The 24,497-nt window shown below is 34.2% G+C and overlaps 1 protein-coding gene and 1 long non-coding RNA gene across 2 annotated transcripts in view; both read right to left on the bottom strand.

The window, feature by feature from the left end:
- LOC132525358 (uncharacterized) overlaps positions 1-24,497 on the bottom strand; it is a 341,689-nt gene that overhangs the window by 207,426 nt on the left and 109,766 nt on the right. The window lies entirely within an intron of this gene.
- On the bottom strand, positions 13,651-15,939 carry LOC132525917 (centrosomal protein of 78 kDa-like). Its single transcript, XM_060159493.1, is given in 4 exon segments — positions 13,651-14,096; positions 14,099-14,450; positions 14,690-15,175; positions 15,928-15,939. Coding segments are annotated over 4 exon segments (1,281 nt in total). The 3' UTR covers positions 13,651-13,665.

Here is a 24,497-nt window from a genome sequence, read left to right as displayed (position 1 = left end):
ATCAATTTGGAGTATTTCTCTGATCTACACATGATTTTCTATCTCAATATTATCAGAAATTTAAATATTGCTTTAGAAATGCAGTGCAAATACTACTTAATGAGATCTTTGAGTTTTGCTGGTATATGTTTAAAGAATCTGAGAGACCTAACATTCACCTTTGCATAAGCAATGATGCATTTTTCCCAAAGTATATAAAATCTATTATATGCATAAATATTTAGTATTGACTTAATAAACTGTTATGAATTCTATTTGTATTAACACAGAGCCTATTAATAAAACTTTGAAACTAAAAGTGTCCATTTAGAAGATAATGAAAGATTTATTTTGGATTAATATATAATCTTTACAAGATGTGTTTCTAAATGTGAAATTTCATTTTAAGGTTATAACAGTAACAGTAGAGGTATGACATATATAGCCTTTGTTGTAAGAGAGGTTATATGAAAATCTGCAACTATAGTTAATATTATCTTTTAATGAGATCATTACATCTACAAAACAATTTATCATAAGTGTTTTCCAGATGGTAAATTCCACTGTACTTTATTATATGATACAAATTTAAAATGGGAGTAAGAAATCTATATTATATATTCAGGAATAAACCTCCTACATAAAGCAGACTATACCTGCATTTTCTACCTCAGAGCCAAACCAGTTAGTCAATATTTAGCTGTCAGATGGTACATAAAGCAATCTGGACTTTCAGGAGGCCCAAAGGATTTTCTGTATAACAGCAATGAAGGACCCCAAATAAGTACCAAGATGATTGCACTGGGAGGCAAGGTCACACAAATGTGTCTCTGTAAGCCTCGGTGTCCTTACCAGCAAAATTGCAAGAATCATATTTAAGGTGAGGGTTATTCCCATTTTGAGTATTGAAAAGAGGTAAACTACCATCTATTAGGGTTTCTCTGGTGCAAAAGTAGTATTAAGTAGATAATAGATTAATCTTTCTCCCTCCCTCCCTTCCTTCCTTTCTTCTTTCCTTCCTTCTTTCCATCTCTTCCTTCCTCTCTCTCCCTCTCTCTGTCTCTCTTTCTGTTTCTCTTCCTCCCTTTCTCTCTACCTCTCTTTCTTTCTTTTTTTGGATGTGTCCTGAATCTGAACTTATAGATCCAAAACCCTGGAGATTATTTACAGACATATGAGTAATTAGAAGGAAAGCCATATATTTTAATAACTAGCAAAATTACAAAGAAAGCCATATATGTTAATACCTAGCAAAATTCAATGACATTTACTTGATTAAATGACTATTAAACATTTTCACAATGTTTATAATAACTGAGATACAGTGTTTATGAACTGTATTTTTTGTAGTGTACTATACATACTATATAGTACAAAGGAACTAAGCTAGTAAAATATTTACTCCAGAGTTTAAATAAGACTAATTTGTCATTGCCTAGGGCTAATTTTGTTATATTATTAAGAATGCTAATTAAAGAGATCTTAAGAAGCCCCCTGATTTTATTTACATTTTTAGTATTTTAACTTCACTTCTGATGGCAAAGAATCCAAAACAAAAGCTAAATCTATTTGAAAATTTTGTGTCCATTTCCCATTACCTTTGAACTCTTAGCCATTGCTCAATTTTCTGTGATCCACATTTTAAACAACCTTAATAATACCATTGTTAAATTAATTTCAAAGTCATTTCAACTTATACATTCTACAATGCCATTAGCCTGCCAGGCATTGAACAAATATTAATTGAATTTAATTGTTAATTGGATGATTTGAATAGACCATGAGGTCCAGCACAACTTCTGGACGAATAATCGACTCAACAGAGTTTTTAACCCCAAACAATTTTGTCAATGAGGAAAATACATCTATTAATTCAAAATAATTAAATGTACCTATATTAAAGTTTTTCCTAAGATGACCATTTGGAATATAATATGAATTAATAAACTTATTTCAACTTAATGTGGCATTTATAAATATAAGATGACATATTTGACCAAAATAGGCTACTTATATAGTAGTTTCCTGTTGCCACTTTAAAAAACATACACAAACTTAGCAGATTAAACAAGACATAACTATGACTTACAGTTCTGTAGTTTAGAAGCCCAAAAGAAGTCTCACTAAGATAAAATCAAGGTGTTCACAAGGCTGTGTTCCTTTCTAGAGGCTCTAGGGGAGAATTCATTTCTTTGCCTTATCCAGCTTCTAGAGACCACCCACATTCCTAATCTCATGGTCCCCTTCTGCCTTTAAAGCCAATAATGTTGCACTCTCTGTGCTTTTCTTTCATAGTCATGACTTTGTCTGACTGACTGCATTCTTGCCTCCCTCTTTCACTTTTAGGAACCTGCCTGATTTCACTGGGCCCACCTGAATGATTCAGCACGAGGTTTCCTAGTTTAATGGCACCTTAATTCTATCTGCCATGTAACCTAACATATTCATAGGTTCTGGGGATTAGGATGTGGGGCCATTCTATATATCACAGTAGGATACCTATTTTCTTTTTTAAAGGGCAGCCTAAACTTGGGGTTTGCCTCTGAATAGTTTGATTTGGGAACTGAAGCCAAGGAACAGGATTTGGGGATTGGGAACCATAAAGCAGATGAGGAAGACAAGACAATACAAGGGTATGGTATTTGGCTGATCACCACTGTGGACAACTGTGGCTTAGTTCTGCTTGGGTCCCTTAATGGGACCACAGAGAATGCATATTAGAACTGTCTGTTTAAGGGATGGAAAAGGGTCGTATTTATGCAATAAATAACACCTCAAGGGTGTTAACTGCTTTGCACTTCCAGGTTTGTACCTACATCATAGGAGCTAAACAGTTTCCTTCACACACCCTATTTATTCCATTATGACACAGAAGCATGCAGACAAAAGCAACATATACACAAGTTGCCATTGGACAAGTTGCCGTCAGGTTACATAGGCATGCAACCACAACAATAATTAAAGGAAAGTAGGCCTACATCTCTCTGTCATTCTTAGTAGAAGTTAGGGACACAAATGAAATAGCCTAAAAATTGAGATATATTGGGAAAGATGCAATAAAATCTATACAAGTCTGAATTGTACTATGGAAACTGATGTCTGTTTCTTGGCTTGATTACAAAATAAGGAGTACATGGATAGAAGGATGTATAATAGAAACATCCAAGAAGGCTTTATGACTAACCTAATTCAGAATAGTGTTGTTACTCACAGAAAATCAAATCCATTCAGGGAGTACAGCTTGGCAGCTATAATACTCAAAATAAGACTGTTAGAAGTCATATGGTTCTGGTAATAGGTCAATTCAGGGCAGAACCTTGAGCAGAATCCAAGGCTACCTGGTGTTATAGGGAAGAAAATGCAGCCTTAAAAGAGAGTTTGAAAGTATAATCAAAGCCGTTTGAACAAATCCAGGTATCTGGATGATATTGGAAAGCAAATCTAAGCAAACATGATAATGGGATGGAGAAGACCTACATCATCTGATGTTGTTGATAATAATGATAATAATGGTCATATATTGGATTTATTATCCCTTGCATTAATGACTCAGTTTATGCTTGTTGTTTTTTCTTTCTTTTTATGTTTATTTCAAATGCACACATTAGAACTTTTTTTTAAGATCCAGTTATGTATTTAAAGCTGGATATAAAGTGAGGCAGATTATCATTCTTCACCTCTCCCTATATCCACATCCTTTACAGTTCTTCTGATTAGAATGAATTTCCCCATCCATTGTGTTGAACTTGTTTAAAACAACTTGCTTTGGCCGACGGAAAATGGGAGGGAAGGATACTGTTAGAGCTATGAGCATAGGCCTTAAAAGACGCTGTGTGTTTACACGTGTCTTTTTGTATTTTCGACATATTCATGAGAAAAATCTGCGCCAGGTGGCCTATTGATCCCAGAGGAATAAGAGGCATGTGAAGCAGACCTGAGCACATCCTGACATGGAGCCAAGTCCAGGTGAGATCTGCCTACTTCAGGTCAGGTGCTGATGACCCACACAGTGAGCATGAAAAGAACTGGTTGCTATATCAAGGCACTTAGATTTCTTGTGGTTTGGCATATGGTGTTGTTATAGCAATAACTGACTGATACAAAAGCCATTTTCCACAAATTTTCTATCATAATTTCAGCTTTGAGTAAAGCTAGTCTAAAACTAAATGACCATTTCGCTTACAGTGTTCACTTCATGTTTGACCTTACCTGTCGTCATCAGGGCACAAACATAATCCTGGCCCCAATAACTGAAACCTAGGAGTTAAATTTGACTTCTTTTCCTTCATTGATTTACCAGTAGGACTTGTTGAAATTTATTTGGAAAAAAAACTGTTTGATGTAACCTTTTCTGCTCAAAATCCACTGCAAACGTTCTAGATCTAGGTTCTCATCATCAAACTATTATGTTAGTGAACTTGACCCTGAGTCCTGTTTTCTGAAGCTTATCTCTTCTTATAATTATCATCAACATCAATACCATTTCTCACTTTTCTCATTCCTCCTTCCCTCTTTCTTTATACATTAATTCATAATTTTCATAGGCTATTATTAATCACTTACTATGCACTAATATCATAGATGGTGCTGGGAATACAAGGTAGAATATACCTGAGTCTATTTTCAGGATAATAACCAGTTTTATTTTTTAAAGCTATACATTATGTTGAGATCAGATCTCTCAGAGACAGTTTCAACAGAATAAAACTACCAACAGCAACCAAAAAAACAAGAAATAAAAAAAAAACACAACAACCTCTCTCCTCAACAAGAAAGTGTAAATATTCTTTAGGGTAAAATCAGTTACAAAAGAGCGAGTACTCCCCTTTTATTCACCTTGTAGGGACAACTGCAAAATTTTACAATTCACAAAATGTTCAACATAGATGATTAAGTTACTATAAACCTTATGATAAAAAAGTTTATAAGACTTATTTTTTGTCAAAGTTATATCTTTTTCAGTGACGATTCATTTTCCCTTTAAATATCAATAAGCATGGTTAGAGCATCTAAAACTAGGATAACTAGGAGAAGAACATATATAATTTTGATCTTGTTTGGAACTTCTGCTTGCCTGCAACAATGTCCTTCGTTTACTTTATTCTTAGGATCCAGTTCTGCAAACATTGTATAACCTGTTTTTATTAACCTGGTAGGAAATCCAGTTTCTTCATAGTACTCAGAATGCTCTATGTACTTAAGCCAACAAGGTTACTTACCCTGTCTGTAAAAGCTCCTTATCTGATACAACTGTGTCTTACAATTCTATATCTAACATTGGTAAAGTATAAAGCTTATACTTTGAGATTTCACCATTATGGGGAAACAGAAATTTAACCAAATAATTGCAATAATATAGGGTAAGCAAGGACAGTGAGATGACATGGGAAAAAAAAATAGTTCTAGATCGATATGAGGATAGAGAGAGACAAAGGCGGCGGGGAATCCTCAACAGAAGCAGTAACGTCAATTTTGTTTTTTTAAAAAAAAAAATGATTTTGCCAATCAAAGAGAGAAAGTCCATCTGCAACCAACTGGCATGCCTTGAGCACTAACGTTTGCCAGATAAATTATTTCATTTCCCTTACAACAATCATAGTTTTATAATCATCTCTACTTTAAAATTAGGAATTAATGAATCAAATAAGTGAATCCTTGTGCTTAATGTTACCCAATAATTAAGGGGTAGAACTGAGAATTAAACTTAGACTCCTTTGTTAAATCCAATGCTCTTTCCATTCAAAGTGCTGGGAATGACAGACTCAAGAGCAAGCAGAAGTAAAAACATCAGTGTGGATAACGAAGGGCACATAATTCAGAGTGATATTCTTGCAGTGAAGTTGTAAAAATGTGATTGTTATTGAATAATGTGTATATTTTTGTATTTTGTGAATTTTGTATATTTTTTAGATGTTCTTTATGTTGGGAATGTGATATTGCCTGAAGAAACGGGAGAAAATATGTCACATTTTCTGAATTTCATGTATTACTGAGTATATATATGAAAATATTTGTAAATTGAATTTCTATATTCCAGATCTAATTTCTCAGTTAGAGAATTTCAAGTTTAGGGGAATAAATTTTTTCTTCAATAGAAAACAGCTCTTAAGAGTTTGATATGTAATTATAATTTATAAAAACACTTATGTGTTTTCTTATGTATGTATATAGAGCTTCAAAATTATTTTAATACCTTGTTATATACTGTAAGCTTTGAGCAGAAATTATAGAATTTCTAATTTTATAGTATTGTGGTCAAAGAACATGTTGTATATAACATTCATTCTTTGGAATATGTTATGAATTGTTCATGGCAGTAAGTCTCCAATTTTAAAAATATTCCACATGTGCTTAGAAATGTGACTATTATGTATTCTTGACTTTCTATGGGCAGAGTGCTAGAGAGATAGAAGGCATTCAGATAGATCAACTGATAACAGGTAAATATTTAGGTGTAGATAGTATTGTCTCTGACCCATTAATTCCTTTACATCTGTTAAACTTACTACTTGCATAATCAATTTCTCAGATCTATCCTCCAAATCAATTTTTGTCATGATTTCCTGACTGTAAGTGATCTGGTTTGTGTATGTATTGTGCTCTGTGATTTTTCTGTATTTCTTATTTTCTCTTTTCCTGATTTTAATTGGATTAAATAATATTTTCTTCATTCTCCTCCCATACTAGATTGGAAGACATACATACTCCTCCTATTCTTTGACTGGCTACATTTTATATTTTTTAATGTGCACATCATGCTTATTTTTAAAGTTAATTTTTTAAAGAGGAACATTGCGAGAGAACTTGGTCATCCTATATTAAACCATACAACACTTTCACTATCCCAAGTATATAATATTGGCACAGATATTAGAAATATACATATGTAAGTCAAAATAGAAAACCCAGAAAACAAAAAGAATATTGGGTAAGAACTTAATATATCAAAAAATTCTACTTTGACATAGCGGGAAATTGGTAGATAGTAATTTTGCTTGTGCAACAGAAAGAATATAAAGTATCACCTAGCTCCTAGCATACACAAAAATGGGTTTCACAAAATGCTAAATAGACTAAATACTTGAATATACACAAAACAAAAATGGAAACACACAAACACACATGAAATCACACACCCATGTTAGAAATGAAACTCAAATCTCTAAAGAAAATGATGGACACATACGAGTTTACATTTTTTTTTGTAAGTCAAACTATACAACAAACAAAACCAAATGAAAAAAATAGATTGTGAAAAATATGTGCAACGCATGTGACAAAATGTTAATATATATTTTCTTCGATTGGAATTGATATTTGACAGTTATTTAAAGATAGATTTAGCTTTCAATATGCATGGACTTTTATCATGAATCACTCATTGCTTATAGAAAAAGGAAAATATAAGCAAGTAAATTTGTACAGACATTTTTAGGATGTCCACCTTCAAAATCTATTTCTTCTGAATCACTTTTTGAATTGGATTCAAGGTGTTCATTGTTTTCTGTGCTATATCATCCTCTGTGACAAAACAAGTATTGGTGATGAAGAATTTGTTAAAACAATCCATAAAAGAAGTAAAGGTCATCAGTGATGGCATTTAAGTAGGCTTTAGAATTTCGTAGAACTAACAAACTGTCATTTATAAAACTTTTAAAGTTAGCCTAAAATATACATAAAGTGTAACAACTCAATCACTTTTAGAAAATAAATGCATATTAAATTATAATCTAGATCCAGATACAACATATTATAAACACTCCAGAATTCTAGTCCATTTTTAAACTGGTGTATACTAGAAGCACCTCAAATTCTAGTCCATCTGTAAACCAGAATCTTACAGATGGACAAGTATATGACCAAACAGAAACTTAAATATTATTAATAGGCAATTCAGAGAAGAAGAAATTCCAGCAGCAAATAGGTAAGAAAAGATTTCAACCTTTGCTAGATATTAGAGAAATATAATTAATAATAAAATACAATTTCTAAAAGTCAATATGTTAAAAATAAAGAGAATGTATTTTTGTCAGAAATTTAATATAAAGGAGTCCTTTTATATATTGCTGCTTAGAACTGTGAATATTAAAATTTTTTAAAGAATAAACATGACAACATATCTTCTAATTAAAACTATGCATAGCCTTTCACCCAGAAATCACAGTTCTGGGACTATATCCTATAAAAATAAAGCATATATAAATAAGAATATTACAGCAAAGTTAGTTGTTTATTTTGTAGTGACTTCCAATGGAAAAGAAAGTGAATATCTAGTAATAGAGAAATGGTTAAATGTATTATTCAGCCATTCTGAAAAAATGAACTATACTATTCCTACTAAACTATAGGGAATTGTATGAGGAATAAATTAACATATTCAAAATGCTAATAAATGGATGACATACAATTACTTTGTTCAAATATGAAATAATATGTTTTCCCAGAAGAAATTATAGTATTGCCATCAAGTTGGAAGGAAGAACCCACATCAAGTTACATCAAACTTGTGGAGAGGGTTAGGGAAAGGGATAGACTAAAGGCCAACAGAAAATAATATATGGTAAACAAAACTAAATTTGCACAAAATAAAATTATATATGTATAAAAGTACGTTAATTCTTTTATATTCAAGTATGTGTGTAAATATACAAAATGCAGTATGAGAAAAGGTTAAGAAAATGCCAATATATTTATCTCAGAGTAGCAACATTTTAACATTTATATTTTTTACATTTTTCATTTTTATATGTAGATTATATATATAAAGTATATTCATTTTAATATAGAGTTATTTAAATGTTAACAATAAAAGTATTATATAAATAAGAAACAATTCTATTTTTATTGTGGAAAAAAGTAGGAAATACCTCTATCACTTGTAATAATCTTACTGCAATCTTCCACAATTTGCTGTAAAATAATTTAGTTCCATCTACTCTTAATTTTTCTGAGATTAGTTTTTATTTTTTAGTTTTTACATATATTGCAATATATCCTACAAATTTCTTTATTTACCATTACTTTTTAATCTAATTCTTTTTTTTTTTTTTTGGCGATACGTGGGCCTCTCACTGCTGTGGCCTCTCCCATTGTGGAGCACAGGCTCTGGACGCGCAGGCTCAGCGGCCATGGCTCACGGGCCCAGCCGCTCTGCGGCATGCGGGATCCTCCCGGACTGGGGCGCAAACCTGTGTCCCCTGCATCGGCAGGCGGACTCTCAACCACTGCACCACCAGGGAAGCCCTTAATCTAATTCTTTTTAAGGTTTTGTTTCTTTCTTAGAAAATTGTATCCTTTAGTAAATTCAATATTTCCGCCATGTTGACTTTGTATTTATTTCACAATTTTGAACCATATTTAATTAAGAAAAAAATTCCAGGTATGAAATTTAGCTCTTTGAGAATATCATTGCATTGTTTTCTGGTTTCTATTGTTATTGCAAAATGATTGCTATGTGTGCCTTTGCAGATAATCTGCATTTTTTTTCTCATAGTTTTAAAGCTTTTTTTTATATCATCTTTGCAGTTTAATGTCTCACTGTGTTCCTAAAATGTATTTACCATTATCTTGTTGAATTCATCTCTACTAGAACTCCTATTAAACACTACTTGGAGATCTTCATTTTATTGTCTTTGTTTCTTAACTTTAATCATATATTCTTGAAAATGTTATCTATGCTTTAGGTGATTTCCTCAAATCTATTTTCAATTTATGAATTTTCTCTTCAGCTCTGAATAAACTATGTCTTGTCCTTACTTTGATTCTATCCCAGCCATTTTCTCTATTAGTTTTAAAACGTATTCATTGTAAATTCTTGTTTGTTTGTTTGTTTCTTTTTCCAGACTGGTCTATTTTGCCTCTCAAGGATGTAACATTTTAACTGTGAAATCATCCTCTGCAGAAATTGTTTTCAATAGTTTGATGCTATGGATTCTAATGTAATTCCCCTGAAATAGCTTTCTTTGCATTTCAGTTTTCACTTGCAATTGCCTGTGTATGGGCCCATGGGCTGTGCCATATCAGCATCATATCGTACGTCATTTTTTTTCTATGTCAGAATTTCAGCACCATGAGGGCAGTGTGAAAAGTTCCAGTACATGTGCAGAATATAAGCTGTTTATGGCTGTTTTGTCATTTACAGGTCAAGTAAAGACTATGTTGTATGCTTCATTCTCAAGCTACTAAGGCAGAATTTTTGTAATCCTGTATTGAGAGATGGGTCCTATATTTAGACATTTTCCCAATTCTTTGATTTATCAAGGAGACCAGTTATTGCTCCCTTGTGCACACAAGGCTGGTATCCTTGATTACCTTCCCCACACAGTGTTAGATCCTGAGTCCTACAGCACATGTAATGCACAATTCCTATGCTTATCTAAACCATTCAGTTTCAACTTCTGCTGTCTGTACTTACACTGTGTTCACTTTTTTCTTTTGGTTCCTTGGGCATTTTCTTTCTTATTTTTCAACTTTTCTCTGTATTAAAAATCATATTTTATTCCAATTTTCATGTTTATAGAGGGATAAGACCTTGTATATTAGCCCCTATCATACTGATGAAAAATCTGATAGAACATCTCTACCTACAGGAAACCTATAGCAAATATTTTGTACAATAATCATTTCATAATACAACTATGTTTACACTTATATATTGACAAGATACATTAAAAAAATAACAAAAAGTTTGAATTAGAATTGAACAGGTTTTCAGTCTTCGTGACCAGATAATTTGTTTTTCTAAAGTATTACACACAGTTTATAATTATGTGCAATATACAAGTGCCAAAAAAAATAAATTCCAGGAACATATAGAGATGGTCATTTATGTTAGAGTTAGCACTTTGGTACTGCTATATGTGCATCTGTTTATAGCAGGTGCAATTTAATATTACTTTTAACTAAAGTCCCCAGAAAACAAATATAATAGTAAGTAAAAGGCTGTCATTTTGTCTTCAGTATTTATATCAACTAGGGAATGTTCTTTTAAATATAATATTTCCATATGGTAGATTTAGGTAAGCATGTTTTAGCTAAGCTTCATAAAACTGGTTTTATTTATAGCTATGTGATATAAAAATTCATAATGTATATACCAATATTATAAATATGAATGACAGATATTTCATTTTTTGGTAATTTTTATAAACTTTTACAAAATAATTACAACTTATAACTCTAATATCTAATGCCATATAAGTATATTTTATTATACAATTAAGTATGCTAGTGTATCTAGCTATCTTATTTATATATTATTTTTCTAATTTTGTAATTGACTTTTCCCTTAACTTGAATTAAAACCTCAAGAAAATAAAAATATTTTAAAGCAAAAATGGCTTAAATATTTGGTCATTTACCTTATAGTTAAACAAACTAAATATTAAATAAATTTTGGCACTTTCTTATAATAAGGTGTAAGGTAAGCATGAAAAATCATGTTTCAAATAATTGTAAAGTGTATCCGTAACATAAAAGTTGCTTAACCTAACAGAGAAATTCTCTGTTTACATATGTTGAGATACCATTCCTCACCTATCATAATGATAAAACATAAAAGGCCTGACAACATATTCTGTTGGCAAGAATGTGAAGAAAGAGGCACTCTCAAACAGACGATGAGATTGAAAAATGGAGGGAACTTGACCATAGCTAACAAAGTTATATGTGAAGTCACCTTTGAATCAACAATCTAATACCTAGGGATCCATGTGAAAGTTACATTGCCAAAATATGAAATGATATATGTACATGATTCCAGCATTATTTACAATAACAAGAATGAAATCAACCCAACTATTCACTGTTCATCATCACAGGACTGGTTACAAAAAGTGTGCTATAGCTGTACAAGAAAGTATTACTCACTTGTAAAAGGAATGAGAAAAAAATATCTCTCTACTGAAATAAAATCAACTCCAGTATATACATATATATATGATATATATATATCACAGAATGATGTTTATATATGCTCAATTTTGCAAAATACCTATGTACATTCATTCATATTTGCTTATATGTGCAATACTAAACACTGGAAAGGATAATCAAAAAACAACACAAATGATTGTCTATAGGAGTAGAAGGGTTCAAGGATCTTCCTCAAATGTACATCACTGTATGGTTTCTGACACATATGGTTTACATTCAATAGTGTTTTACAGAATTAGAAATAAAACTAAGTTAAAAAGAAAAAATAAAACTGTAAACAAATCAATAATTTAGTTATTAGTATAGTGACAAAACTATCACACACAAAAATGAATTGCCTTAAGTGACTTTAAAACACAGAAATTTAATAATGAAGAGAATTGCAAAGAAAATTTAACAGGCCCTTGGTAGATTTAGTGTTTGTAGTAATATTGCTACTATTCTTTTGAGGTTATTATCAGTAGAATATAAAATCAAGGAAATAAATAAGCAAAACTTAAGATATCCAGCATAAGAATATATAGAATTGAAGAAGTTTGTCAAAAACTCTGTGATTTTGAATTTGTATTGGAAATAACATAAAATCTTACAAATGTGTATATTCCCATAGCTTTTGGCCCACTTTGAGTGACTAAATTCCATCGTTGACTAGTTTAAATTCACATCTCACATCTGACTCAGAACTTTACCTCCCCTTCCCCACTCATTCACCAACGCTGCCAATTAAGCTTGGTATTCCAGGGATTTGAAAGAATTGGGGGACAGGATCAGCTCTGTGATTGCTTCTCCCACTCCAGTGACTGAAGTAGATGGGCAGTGTTGTGGCATGTAGGATATGGCCACCCTCCCTTATGTGGTAGACTCGTCTGGTGCTGGTTGAGGCTAAAAGGGAGGAAGACACATTTTTCTTCACTTTACTCTCTTTGATTGTAATCTTTTCTTCAGGTGGCCTGCCACATCTTCACTTCATACTGACTGCCAGTGCCTCTGTGTGGAGGCACCAAAATGCTGGATTTCTCATGGGATACAAATACCATTTAGGGGTAAAAGCCTGGGTGAGGTGCTCTTCAACCCCTCTCATCTCCAGCAGCTCCAGGTATACTCCCCTGCATCTTCTTCTGAGAATTCTATTATCACTCACTTTTGTTAGGTCAGGGACCAGTAAGATAACTTTTCATTGTCATTTGATCCACAGGAGATCCTTGAGAACTGGCTGCTCAACCCTCACTTCTCTCTAAGGTGTGGCACCATCTCTCTTTTTCTCTTTTTCCATCCTCAGGCTCAAGGAAGATCAACAAGTACACTGGCAATCAGATACCCCAGCAGAGATTAAGACTCCAGGCTTCTCTTCTTTCAGCCACCCTCCATTTTTACAAGTGATTCTCTTGGGTACCCCTGTTGCTTGATCCTTTGCTCTTCTCTCTGGTCTTATTTATACAATGAAAACGTGGTTATTTTTTGAAGAAAGTATCTGTCCACCTTGATGATGTATCTCTTTAGAGAATGTGGGCACTGAAAAACACTTTGTCTTAAATTCTGGGTTCATGAAGACCATTCCAGGATAGGAAAAAAAAAGTTACACTCAACATCTTCTTACAATGACTATGAGGATGGTACATACTAAGTTTGAATAAAAAGCATCATTTGAGACAACTGGTTGCCAGGCAAAAATATTTTTTTTTTTGCTATAATAAAAACATAAGTAATTTATTAAAACTTGAAGGCAAAAACATAATTTTAAAAGATTTAGACCTATGTTAGGCATGATAGAGCATGGATGCTTTCTTGAAATACACAATCAGATCCAAGAGTATCACTTTCAGAATGTTCTAGTAGATTGAGTTTACTTTTAGTTGTCTTTGATAAAACAGTCACTATTCTACTCTCTTTCTTAACAGAAATGTGTTTTTTCGAAGACTCACTTTTAATTGGTTTATTAACCAAAGAATTATTTTGCCCAATTCCTTTGCTTATCTGCTTTACAGGTGAGTCAGAGCAGGAATGCAGGTCCTTCCCAGGTTGTTTCTTAGCAGAGTATTTTTTGGTATTTTCACCTGCTTTGCTCATTTTCTCTGAAGAAGACCTGCTATTTCTAGATAATTCCTCTTCTTTTCTTTGACTTCCAGTTCCAGAAATGACGTCTGCTGAAGGAGAACATGTTCTAACAATGAAATCTTCAAAGACTCCTGCCGCTGCTCTGTGACTGGGACCCCCAGGTTGTCTTTGGAAGTTTCTAAGGCCTCCTGAGTAGACACTGGGACACGGAACGAGTCAAGTGGCAAAGGAATCCTAGCATCACCTGTAATTTTCTGAAATTGGATGTTTTGCATTTGTCCTGGGGCACCCTGTTTTGATTCTGATTTTTCTTCTTCAAGTGCCTTCTTTTCTTCTTTACGTGGACTACTAACAGTAGAATTCATCTGGGGATGACCTAGTAAATGAAAATCTGACTGATCTATACCAGCCATTGTGGCCAGCTGCCCAAGCACAAGCTTTGCCGTATTGCAATCAGGCTTCCGTTTGAAAAATAATCTTCTCTATAGCTTTCAAGTGATAACTTTGTCCCGGCAATGCTTCTTGTTTCAAACTGATTTTTTCTGGCTCTTCCTGAACACTTTCTGAGGACTCATTGACCTCTTCATTTTCTGAGGAGGAAGGACTCTCTACTGTCACAGTCACAGGAAATTCTGATGGACCTTTGTTAACATAGTTAAGTCTCTCTCTCTCAGAACTAGCCCATTTAGCTCCAGGTTCCTTAGCGCACCGACGCACTTACACAGCAATTAAGAGCTTTACACAACTGCAAGGTCACATCTGTATTTCTTATCGCAGGAACACAACTTCTGTAAACTTTATTTCTGCCACAACCTGTCTCGCCAAGCCGTGGCTGGAAGAAGCTCTGGATACAGATCAGGGGCAGCGGGTGCTCAGGAGCGGCACCCAGTCTACCCCGCGGAGGCCTTAACTCCAGCAGGGCCTTCCGCAGGGAAGCGCGCACGGCGGGCAGAGGCACCGAGCCCTGCAGCGCGCACAGGTCCTCAGAGCGCGAGAAGTCAGCTGCACTGTCCCGGCGCAGCTTCACCCAATGATCATGGCCCGAGCGCAGCCTCGGGGACGCTGGCTGAGGACACGATGCCCACACCCTCCTGGGGGCCCCGGCTCGCCTCCCGGCCCCTCGGGCGCCCACCGCCCCGCGGCTGCGGCCCCGCAGTGTATGCAGGACCGGCGTCGCAGCCAGAAGACATCGGGTCACGGGCCTCAGCTAGGCCAGCCCCTCCATGCCGCGCTCTGGAGACCCCGCTTGGTTTGGTTTTAGCGCCGGCATCAACGCCCTGCACGCCGCTGGGCCGGGGTTTCCAAAAATATTTTTAAAAAATAAAGTTTAACTTTGCATTAAGGAACTATGGAAAGTTATTAACATAATGAGTATTTTTAAAATACAACTACAAATTTCCAGTAAAGAAAATATTCATGCTCAATAAAAGCATTCCTGAGATAAAAACTTTAAAACTTCAGTAAATTATGTAAGGCTGTGAGTGCTATGATGTGATGCAAAAGATAATCTAAAGTAGAAAAAGTTTCTCTTTATTGTGTTTTTAAGAACTATGAGTGATGGAACACTTCCTCCTTATGTGGTTTGGATGGAATAAAACCAAAAAGGAGGGACTTCCCTGGTGGCACAGTGGTTAAGAATCTGCCTGCCAATGAAGGGGACATGGGTTGGAGCCCTGGTCTGGGAGGATTCCACATGCCGCGGAGCAACTGAGCCCGTGTGCCACAACTACTGAGCCTGTGCTCTAAGAGCCCATGAGCCACAACTACTGAAGCCCCGTGCCTAGAGCCCATGCTCCACAACAAAAGAAACCACCACAATGAGAAGCCCCCTGCAACAAAGAGTAGCCCCTGCTCACTACAGCTAGAGCAAGCCCACATACAGCAAGAAAGATCCAACACAGCCAAAAAATAATAATAATAATAAATTTTTTAAAAAGGAGAATCAACAATAATTTTTACCTCATAGGACATGTTGGTAGGGATTTAAGTTGCAAATTAGATTTTATTTTTGTATATTTACAAATTCTAAATTTTTTCCTGTTTCTCCTTCTAAATAGTATGTGAGGTTGTTCTGCCTTTGCAAAAAAAAACAGCTATCTTCTGATATATTAATAAACCTATGTCTTGAGGGATTATTTTTAAATCATTATAACATTTCTCTGTACTTAATTTCTCCTACTTCTTCACCAAATTTCTCCTACTTCTTTACCTTTTTAAGAATAAAATTTGAATCATTAGCTCTTATTGTTTAGTCACTGAAATGTTTAAGTTCAGGTTTAATGCATTTATATCTTTACAAATGTATTGTAATAGACAAAAGGTGAGAAAAAATTCAGTGCATTTCACAAAGATCCTAACTAAGGTCACAAGAAAAGATTTTTTTTTCAGTATTTCATTGTACAGGCAATCATCTTCTGAGAAATAACTGTCCATTACCTCTGAGTTCAGAAGACCAAGTCATTTTATTTTTTAAAGAAATCAGTACATTTTATTGATCATTTTCTTAACACTCATCCATATACCCTATCAAGATTACTTTTAAACTCACCATTCCAGTGTTTTATTTCAGGAGTTTTTATCAACCATTTTCATGATAAGAACTCAAAAAGTATTTGAGTGAATGAATCAAAGAATATTTAAGTTATTAATTTACCCAATCAGACTATTCATGCAAGTCTTGCTAATCACACCATCTGAAAAGAGACTCATTTTTGTGTTTTATTGATATTTTCTTTCTTAATTTTTATTTTTTTAATTGTTTTTTGTTGTGTTCTCCCAAAGACAAGATTGGAGCAACTTGGTTTCTCTGTTTACATTTTTTTTCCCTCTGCTTATGTATCTCCTTAGATACATACTCAAACATCTAATTTCTTCCTAACTTACTTTTAGAAAGTTTCTTTATCACCTGGGATTGATTTATTTAAACTGAATTTGGGTTTATGTAAACACTACACACTGTCAAGAGAATTCAAAAAACAATGACTAGTCTTTTTATCTGTGTGTTTCCTAAAAACATCATTTTTTATCTAGAGTGTTAAACATCATTTCTTTTAGCCACTTCTATTTTTAGATATTTCTTTTAGACTTCTAGTAGAGCTGGAATTTTTTTTTTTCTCAAAATGACTACCTTGTTCTCTATCATCTCACAATAACAATCCTATGTTGTTGTTTCCAAGTAAAGCAACACTTCAAGCTCTTTGGCAGTGTACTAGTTTTAAAAATCATCTTTGTACTTCTATATAATAGTGAAATTACATAGCATAAATAACTATTATTAAGCAAGATTTCATAACATGTATTATTAAATATGAATATTTTAAGTGCCAGATAATGAGCTAGAAGAAAAATATATTTTAAAAAGTTATTATATAAAGTGGTGTAATAAGAGAGATAAGGCTCTATATGGGTATGAAGGATATGGCTGCTCGGATGAAGAGGGCCAGCAGGATTGGTGTTCATTTTCAAGAAGTTCATTTTCAAAAAGAATTAGGAGTTTTCCAGATTAAATGGTGGAAGCAGGAGTTATTCCAAGTGGAAGGAGTATCAAGTATGAATTCATGGAGTTATAAGAAAACATGCATATTCAAGCATTGCAGTAGTTAAGCATAGCCATAGTGTAATGTACAAAAGGTATGTGGACAGGATATCAAGAAAATATGCAAACCAGAGAAGGATACATCCTGGATGTAAAATGAATACTTTGAATTTTACCTTGAATTCTAGGCAAGGAGTGACAAATAATAGTTTTACCTTATAGAAACTTCACTACACTAAAAGGGAGAATAAATTAGAAGTTCAAAACAATGGATATTAGGAAAACAGAGTATTGTACTAAGCCAAGCAAGTCATAATGAAGACCTTAATGAAGGCAATGAAAATCAGTATAAAGATAAGTGGACAGATTCAAGAATATTAAGTAAAATTGGTAAGTCTTCATCTATTAAGCATGTGAGTAAGGAAGAGAATGGCATTTCTGGACTGACCTGGACAGCAGAGTGAGTGGTTAAGCTATTTAAAAAGATAAATAAATTTTAAGGTGAAGATCTTGAGTTCAATTTTAGACAAGGGATTTCACATAAAACCAAAAAATAAATATCCAGTAAAAATTTAACTATATGGATTTGGAATGTATGTATTTGGGTTGGAATAGCAAGTTTCAGAGCTATCCACATATTAGTGGCAGTTGAAATAAAAGAGGAATGGGATTACCTAAGTCAGTGGTATATCACAGGAAAAGAAAAGACCTGAGGAAGGAATTTCAGAGAACAACACTTTAGGGTAATTAAGAGAAGATGTCTTAGCAAGGAAGATAGAATGAAATATTCAGATGTAAGAAGAAGACCAGGAAAACTAATACCATGAAAAATAAGACAGAAGATACTTTTTTAGGAGACAGGAGCAGATGACTAATGGTTATGGATGTACCAGGAGTTTGAGTAACATACTGACTTAAAAAATAATTGGGCTGATTAACAAGGATAGTTATTATAATCTTGGTGCAAAGCACTTCAGTGGAATGTCACTTAGAGGAACAACTTCTGTCTGGTTTCTGAAACAGTTTTCATGGAATTATCTGGAGTCCTTGCTACTTCTGAACTAAATTTCAAGTATTTTTCAAATTTATCTTTAATAGAAAATGTCAGAGGGAATTTCACCACTGACACACAATCAGAAAGATGAGAGATGTTGATGGAAAATCTATGTTGCTTCTAGGTATGTAAGAACACCTTTAGTGAAAGATTAGGTTGAGGTAGATGTTATAGAGAAATTATAATGTTTTGAATATAGTAACTAATCTTAATATTATAATAACCCCAATTGCATAAGGATACTAGTTAGGTAGGAGTCATGAACTCACCAAAACACTGAGTGTCTTCTAAGTGACAGGTCCTGTTATAGATAATTTCATATATGTATAAATAAGAAACACTTGATCCCAAATCTAGTGGTAAACTACTATAGGTTAGTTGAAGTTAATAGTTTCTGCTACCATCTTAGGTATCTTTTTTTGACTGTATGAATAGTGTACTTCATATGCTATGGTAAATTTTTAATTACACAGTAAAACTCAATCATAGATATTACATTTTAGAATACATGTCACCACTCTTGGTTGTTATAGGTTACTATTACTGAGGCAAGCTTTGGCACCTTTATTGTCAAATACTTGAGTTGATGATTAAATAAAGAAGCCTACCTACTTTAAATATTGAAACCTATGAGAGGGCAAACACTATGCCGTTGACTTCTCATTCCCCCTGTTCCAGGACCCCAAACTCGTGGATGACATCCAGAGCATGGAAGGGACTAAGGCACAATGCAAGACAAAAACCTAGAATGCCTTGATACAGGACTCACCCTGTCACAGCACTGCTGTGTTCCTATAAGATGTTACTTGGTTTGAGTAGCTGTATTTTTTATCCATAATTTATTAGTGAATTGTTATTGAAAAAATGCCTGTGTATGAAGCCACTTTGCCAGGGAATCCCCAAAGGAATCTTTACTGGGTATTATTATTTTAATGAACAAAGAGTTTCTGTAAATCATAACTGTGAGGTACAGAATTCAATGGTGCTTCATTCCACTTCATTATCAAGTAGCTTTGTGACAAAATAATGAAAGCAGCATTAACTTGAATTTGCCACTCTACATATATTTTGTCATATCAAATGCTCATTTTCAAAATAATAGTATTAAAGTACTGAAAAATTAATGTGGAATAAAAGCAGCGCACCCACACTTCAAAGGATATGTACCTAACTAAACAAAAGTGTTTATTACTGGGGCTTTCTATTTTTTTTTCTTTAATGTTTCTACACAATTAAAGATAACATTACTCTTTCCAGAGGGGGAGGATGAAAACAACTGTGGGTAGGGGCTTCTTTAGAAGAGGGATTATTTTTTTACTTTTAAAGTGGTCTCAGAATATTTAAAAATAGTGATTCCCTTTGCCAAGCCTCCCTGGGCTCCCGGCCCCCCGGCCCCCAGCTGCTCTCTCTCAGCCTTTTCTGCTTCTTGCCCCTTCACCATCTCCTCCTCCTTTCTTTTTGCTTCTAATCACCTATATGCCACCCCTCCTGAAAAACTACCTTCTACCCTCTTATTTTGTTGTTTGCTTTTGTTTTGAAACAAAAATTCCAAATGAACAAAAAGGATGCATGGGAAGGAAAGGTTTCGTGAGCTTAGTTATTCCACCAGCTGCCAGTTTTAAGTTCTTCCTCCAGCTCTCACTAACCTCTTGAGCAACCAGAAGTTGCAGCCCTTGCTAAAGCCTAGATGATGCTAACTGAAAAGCAGAAAATTAATAAGGAGTGGGGGATGTATTCTTATTATTCATGAGCTCTGAAACATGCCCGAGAATGTCTAATGGTTTTATGTTAACTAATAAACATATATACACTACCAAATGTAAAATAGATAGCTAGTGGGAAGCAGCCTCATAGCACAGGGAGATCAGCTCGGTGCTTTGTGACCACCTAGAGGGGTGGGATAGGGAGGGTGGGACGGAGGGAGACGCAAGAGGGAAGAGATATGGGAACATATGTATATGTATAACTGATTCAATTTGTTATAAAGCAGAAACTAACACACCATTGTAAAGCAATTATACTCCAATAAAGATGTTAAAAAAAAAGAGGGAGGGGATATGGGGACATATGTATCTGTATAGCTGATTCACTTTGTGATAAAGCAGAAACTAACATGCCATTGTAAAGCAATTATACTACAATAAAGAAGTTAAAAAAAAAAGCATTTATTACTACTTAAAGGTAAGGGCGGGCACCTTTAGTGAAAGATAAAGTTCAAGGAGCTATTACAGAGAAATTATAAGTTTTTGAATATAGTAAACAAACAATGTTTATAACTGAATAAGATCAGTGGTCAACTTTCTAATTTTTTAAGGATGAGTGCTATCTAATTTCACACCTCAACACTGAAGGACACACATACATATGGACACATGCACACAAACCACCACCACCTCCAAATTGCATTTGTCTGTGTTACTGTAGAAAATATCTACTGCATTTGTGTCTCAAGGGGAATGTGGCAACATGAGGATAAAACCCAGTGTGAGCAGCACCCAACCTGAGGTAAATGTGGGAGTTACTGGAATTACTGTGATGTGACTCTTTAAATGAAATGAAGAAATAACAAAGTAAATTTTGTATTGTCCTTTGATTACAGCTTTAGGCATATGGATTATATTAGATCCTGAGTTGTAGGAGTGGTGTAAATGTAATTGTAAAATTACATCAACTTTTTAGAAATATCTATAGAAATTAGGTAAAGCTATATTTTGATTTTATGTGGTATAATTAATGTAATTAATGTTTGTTATATGAAGGTAGACATGCATGTGCATGTATAAGAAGGTAAATAACTTAATATGCATAATGTATGTATATTTTTGTTTATATATATACACACACAAAATACATATATATATCTTTGTATATTATATATATATATATATATATATATATCTCCATATATCACTTCATTTTATAACTTTAGTTTCAATATGTGGTACATTTTTCATTAAATACATATACGTGAAATGGAATGTTTCCTACACCAAAGTACATATTTCAGACGTCTGGGATTTTTTATCTACATTAAAAAAATCATATACTATTACAACTGAAAGGATTGACTATTAAGGGCCATTCATTTTATAGATAAACAAAATTAGCTACAAGAAGATACTATTTGCTCCATGATACACACTATATATTTTTAATATATTTTAAATTATCTGACAGTAACAAAGACATTATTAAGAATGACCAAAATGTACTCTAAAATTAACCTACATACATTTTTTTCAGAAAATGTATCATTACAATTATTTCTAGGTATAAGTGCAATTTGGATTACTGCTACTCACTTTTCCTGTCTCTAGATTTGCTAGGTTTTTTAAGTTGCTGGCTGAGTCTATTCAACATCTTAGTTGCCGAGTTTGTCTCTGTTATCAGCTACTTTCTCTCCTGCTCACTTCATATACAGTTACATGATAAACAGCATTTAATACATCACAACATCACTGAGGCTTAAAAATTCTCTCTGATTTTTGCCCCTGATCAGTCATTCCAATTTAAGAGCTTGGTCTGTTTTCATCATGTTCTCTAAATGGTTGACATTACCTATTAATACTGCTTTTAATGTTGATATAAGTTCCTGAACAATTCATAGAATTTTAATATTTTAATATCTTTATCTTTTTGTTCTAAGTACATTACACCTATTGCATCACTTTTCTGAATTCAGTTTCTTTACTCGTGTAGCGTTCTGTACTTTTTGGGGGTGTTTTCATGAGGAATAGGTCTTAAGCCTCCTGGCTCTATCTACATTAACGACCTAGTCACTGAGGACAGTTTCTTCACTACTCATACATATATTTTCCCCCTTCTCTCTGGTTAGGCTGCATGCCCTGTACATGTAACCACTCACTTACCAGCCCACCTCTTCAGTCTGATCCACTGGACTGATAGATACCACACACTCTCTTCCAAATTCTCTGACAGACTTACATACATGCTTAATGTTAAGCTTTTGTGTGAGAAAAATGACTTTACTTGAAGAGAAGCATGTAAAGGTGATGTGGTAAAATACTACTATATTTTAATTAATTATTTGATTCATTCATTCAACAAGTATTTATTGGGTGTCTACCACGTGCCAGGCACTATTCTATCTGCTGACACTATATTACCCTTATATAGTGGAGTAGTGGGTAGAGACAGAATATAAACAAATAAATAGCATGTTTAGGGAGTCAGATGGTGAAAAGTGCTAAGGGAAATTAAGCAGGGAAGGGATGTGAAGACATTGTTTTTAATAAGGTCTTCAGCTCTCACAGATAAGGTGTTACTAGAAAGAGCTTGAAAACAGGTGAAGGAGTAAGCTCCCATACAGCATTCATGTATGATGTTCCAGGTAGTAGTACTGGATGGTGCAAATGCCCTAAGATTGGAACTGGGCTCGATCCTTGGCCTGTCCCTGGATTGATTTACAGCAGGAAGATCATTATTAGTAAAAAAAAAAAAAAATGCTAGATAGAAGAAGAGAAGTAAAAGATGTGGTCGGTCACAGTGGACACATAACCAAGATCACATCAAGCTCTGTAAACTATTATGAGAGATTGTATTCTGAGAAAGGTAGGAAACTACTGACGAGTTTAAGCAGAGGAATGATGGAATCTGGTTTGGGATTACTGTGATGAAAATTCTTAAGTAGTATCAGGTATGCCAATGAAGCTCAGGACAAACTAGAATTTTATTGCAAAAAAGCTGAGAAATAAAGGCACCTAGTCAAAAGTTTTAGTAGTGAAGGTAGTGGGAAATGATTAGATTATAACACTTTTCAGTATACTGCCATAACTCTTTGCTGACATATTGAAAATGGGGTATAAGAAAAAGAGAAGTCAATAATGACTCCAAAGATTTTGGCCTGCAGGACTCACAACAGGAAATGTGGAAGTGGTGTTACAGAGATGGGCAAGCCAGTAGGACACGCAAACCTCACAGAAAAACCATAATTTTGATTTTGGACATGTTAATGTTGAGATGCCTATTAAACATCCAAGCAGTGAGGCAAACTGAATATACAAATTTACATAACCATATTACCCAGCAATCCCACTACTGGGCATATATCCTGAGAAAACCATAATTCAAAAAGAGTTATGTACCATAATGTTCATTGCAGCTCTATTTACAATAGCCAGGACATGGAAGCAATCTAAGTGTCCATCGACAAATGAATGGATAAAGATGATGTGGCACATATATACAATGAAATATCACTCAGCCATAAAAAGAAACAAAATTGAGTTATTTGTAGTGAGGTGGAGGGACCTAGAGTCTGTCATACCGAGTGAGTAAGTCAGAAAGAGAAAAACAAATACTGTTTGCTAACACATATATATGGAATCTAAAAAAAAAAAAAAAAGGTTGTGAGAAACCTAGGGCAGGACAGGAATAAAGACGCAGATGTAGAGAATGGACTTGAGGACAAGGGGAGGGGGAAGGGTAAGCTGGGACGAAGTGAGAGAGTGGCATGGACATATATACACTACCCAACGTAAAATAGATAGCTAGTGGGAAGCATCTGCATAGCACAGGGAGATCAGCTTGGTGCTTTGTGACCACCTAGAGGAGTGGGATAGGGAGGGTGGGAGGGAGATGCAAGAGGGAAGAGATACGGGGATATATGTATATGTATAGCTGATTCACTTTGTTATAAAGCAGAAACTAACACACCATTGTAAAGCAATTATACTCCAATAAAGATGTTAAAAAAAAATGACTAGTGTTGGATAGAACAAGCAGGACAAGGTGATTTCCTGGAAAGAACTGAAAAAATAAGAGAGTGAGACATTGTATCAAAGCTGCTCTTAGATGAAAAACGTAAGGACTAGAACTGACAATTGGGTTTAGGAAATAAAAATCACTGGGAACCTCACAAGATCATGGAAACCATCTGGTAGTGAGGCAAACATTGTTCTTCAGAGAAAAGAAGAACTA

The sequence above is a fragment of the Lagenorhynchus albirostris genome, chromosome 9 (assembly GCF_949774975.1).
Source record: "Lagenorhynchus albirostris chromosome 9, mLagAlb1.1, whole genome shotgun sequence".
In the NCBI taxonomy this organism is placed as follows: domain Eukaryota; kingdom Metazoa; phylum Chordata; class Mammalia; order Artiodactyla; family Delphinidae; genus Lagenorhynchus; species Lagenorhynchus albirostris.
The sequence above is the reverse complement of the archived record's forward strand: the minus strand, read 5'-3'. Positions and strand labels throughout refer to the sequence as shown.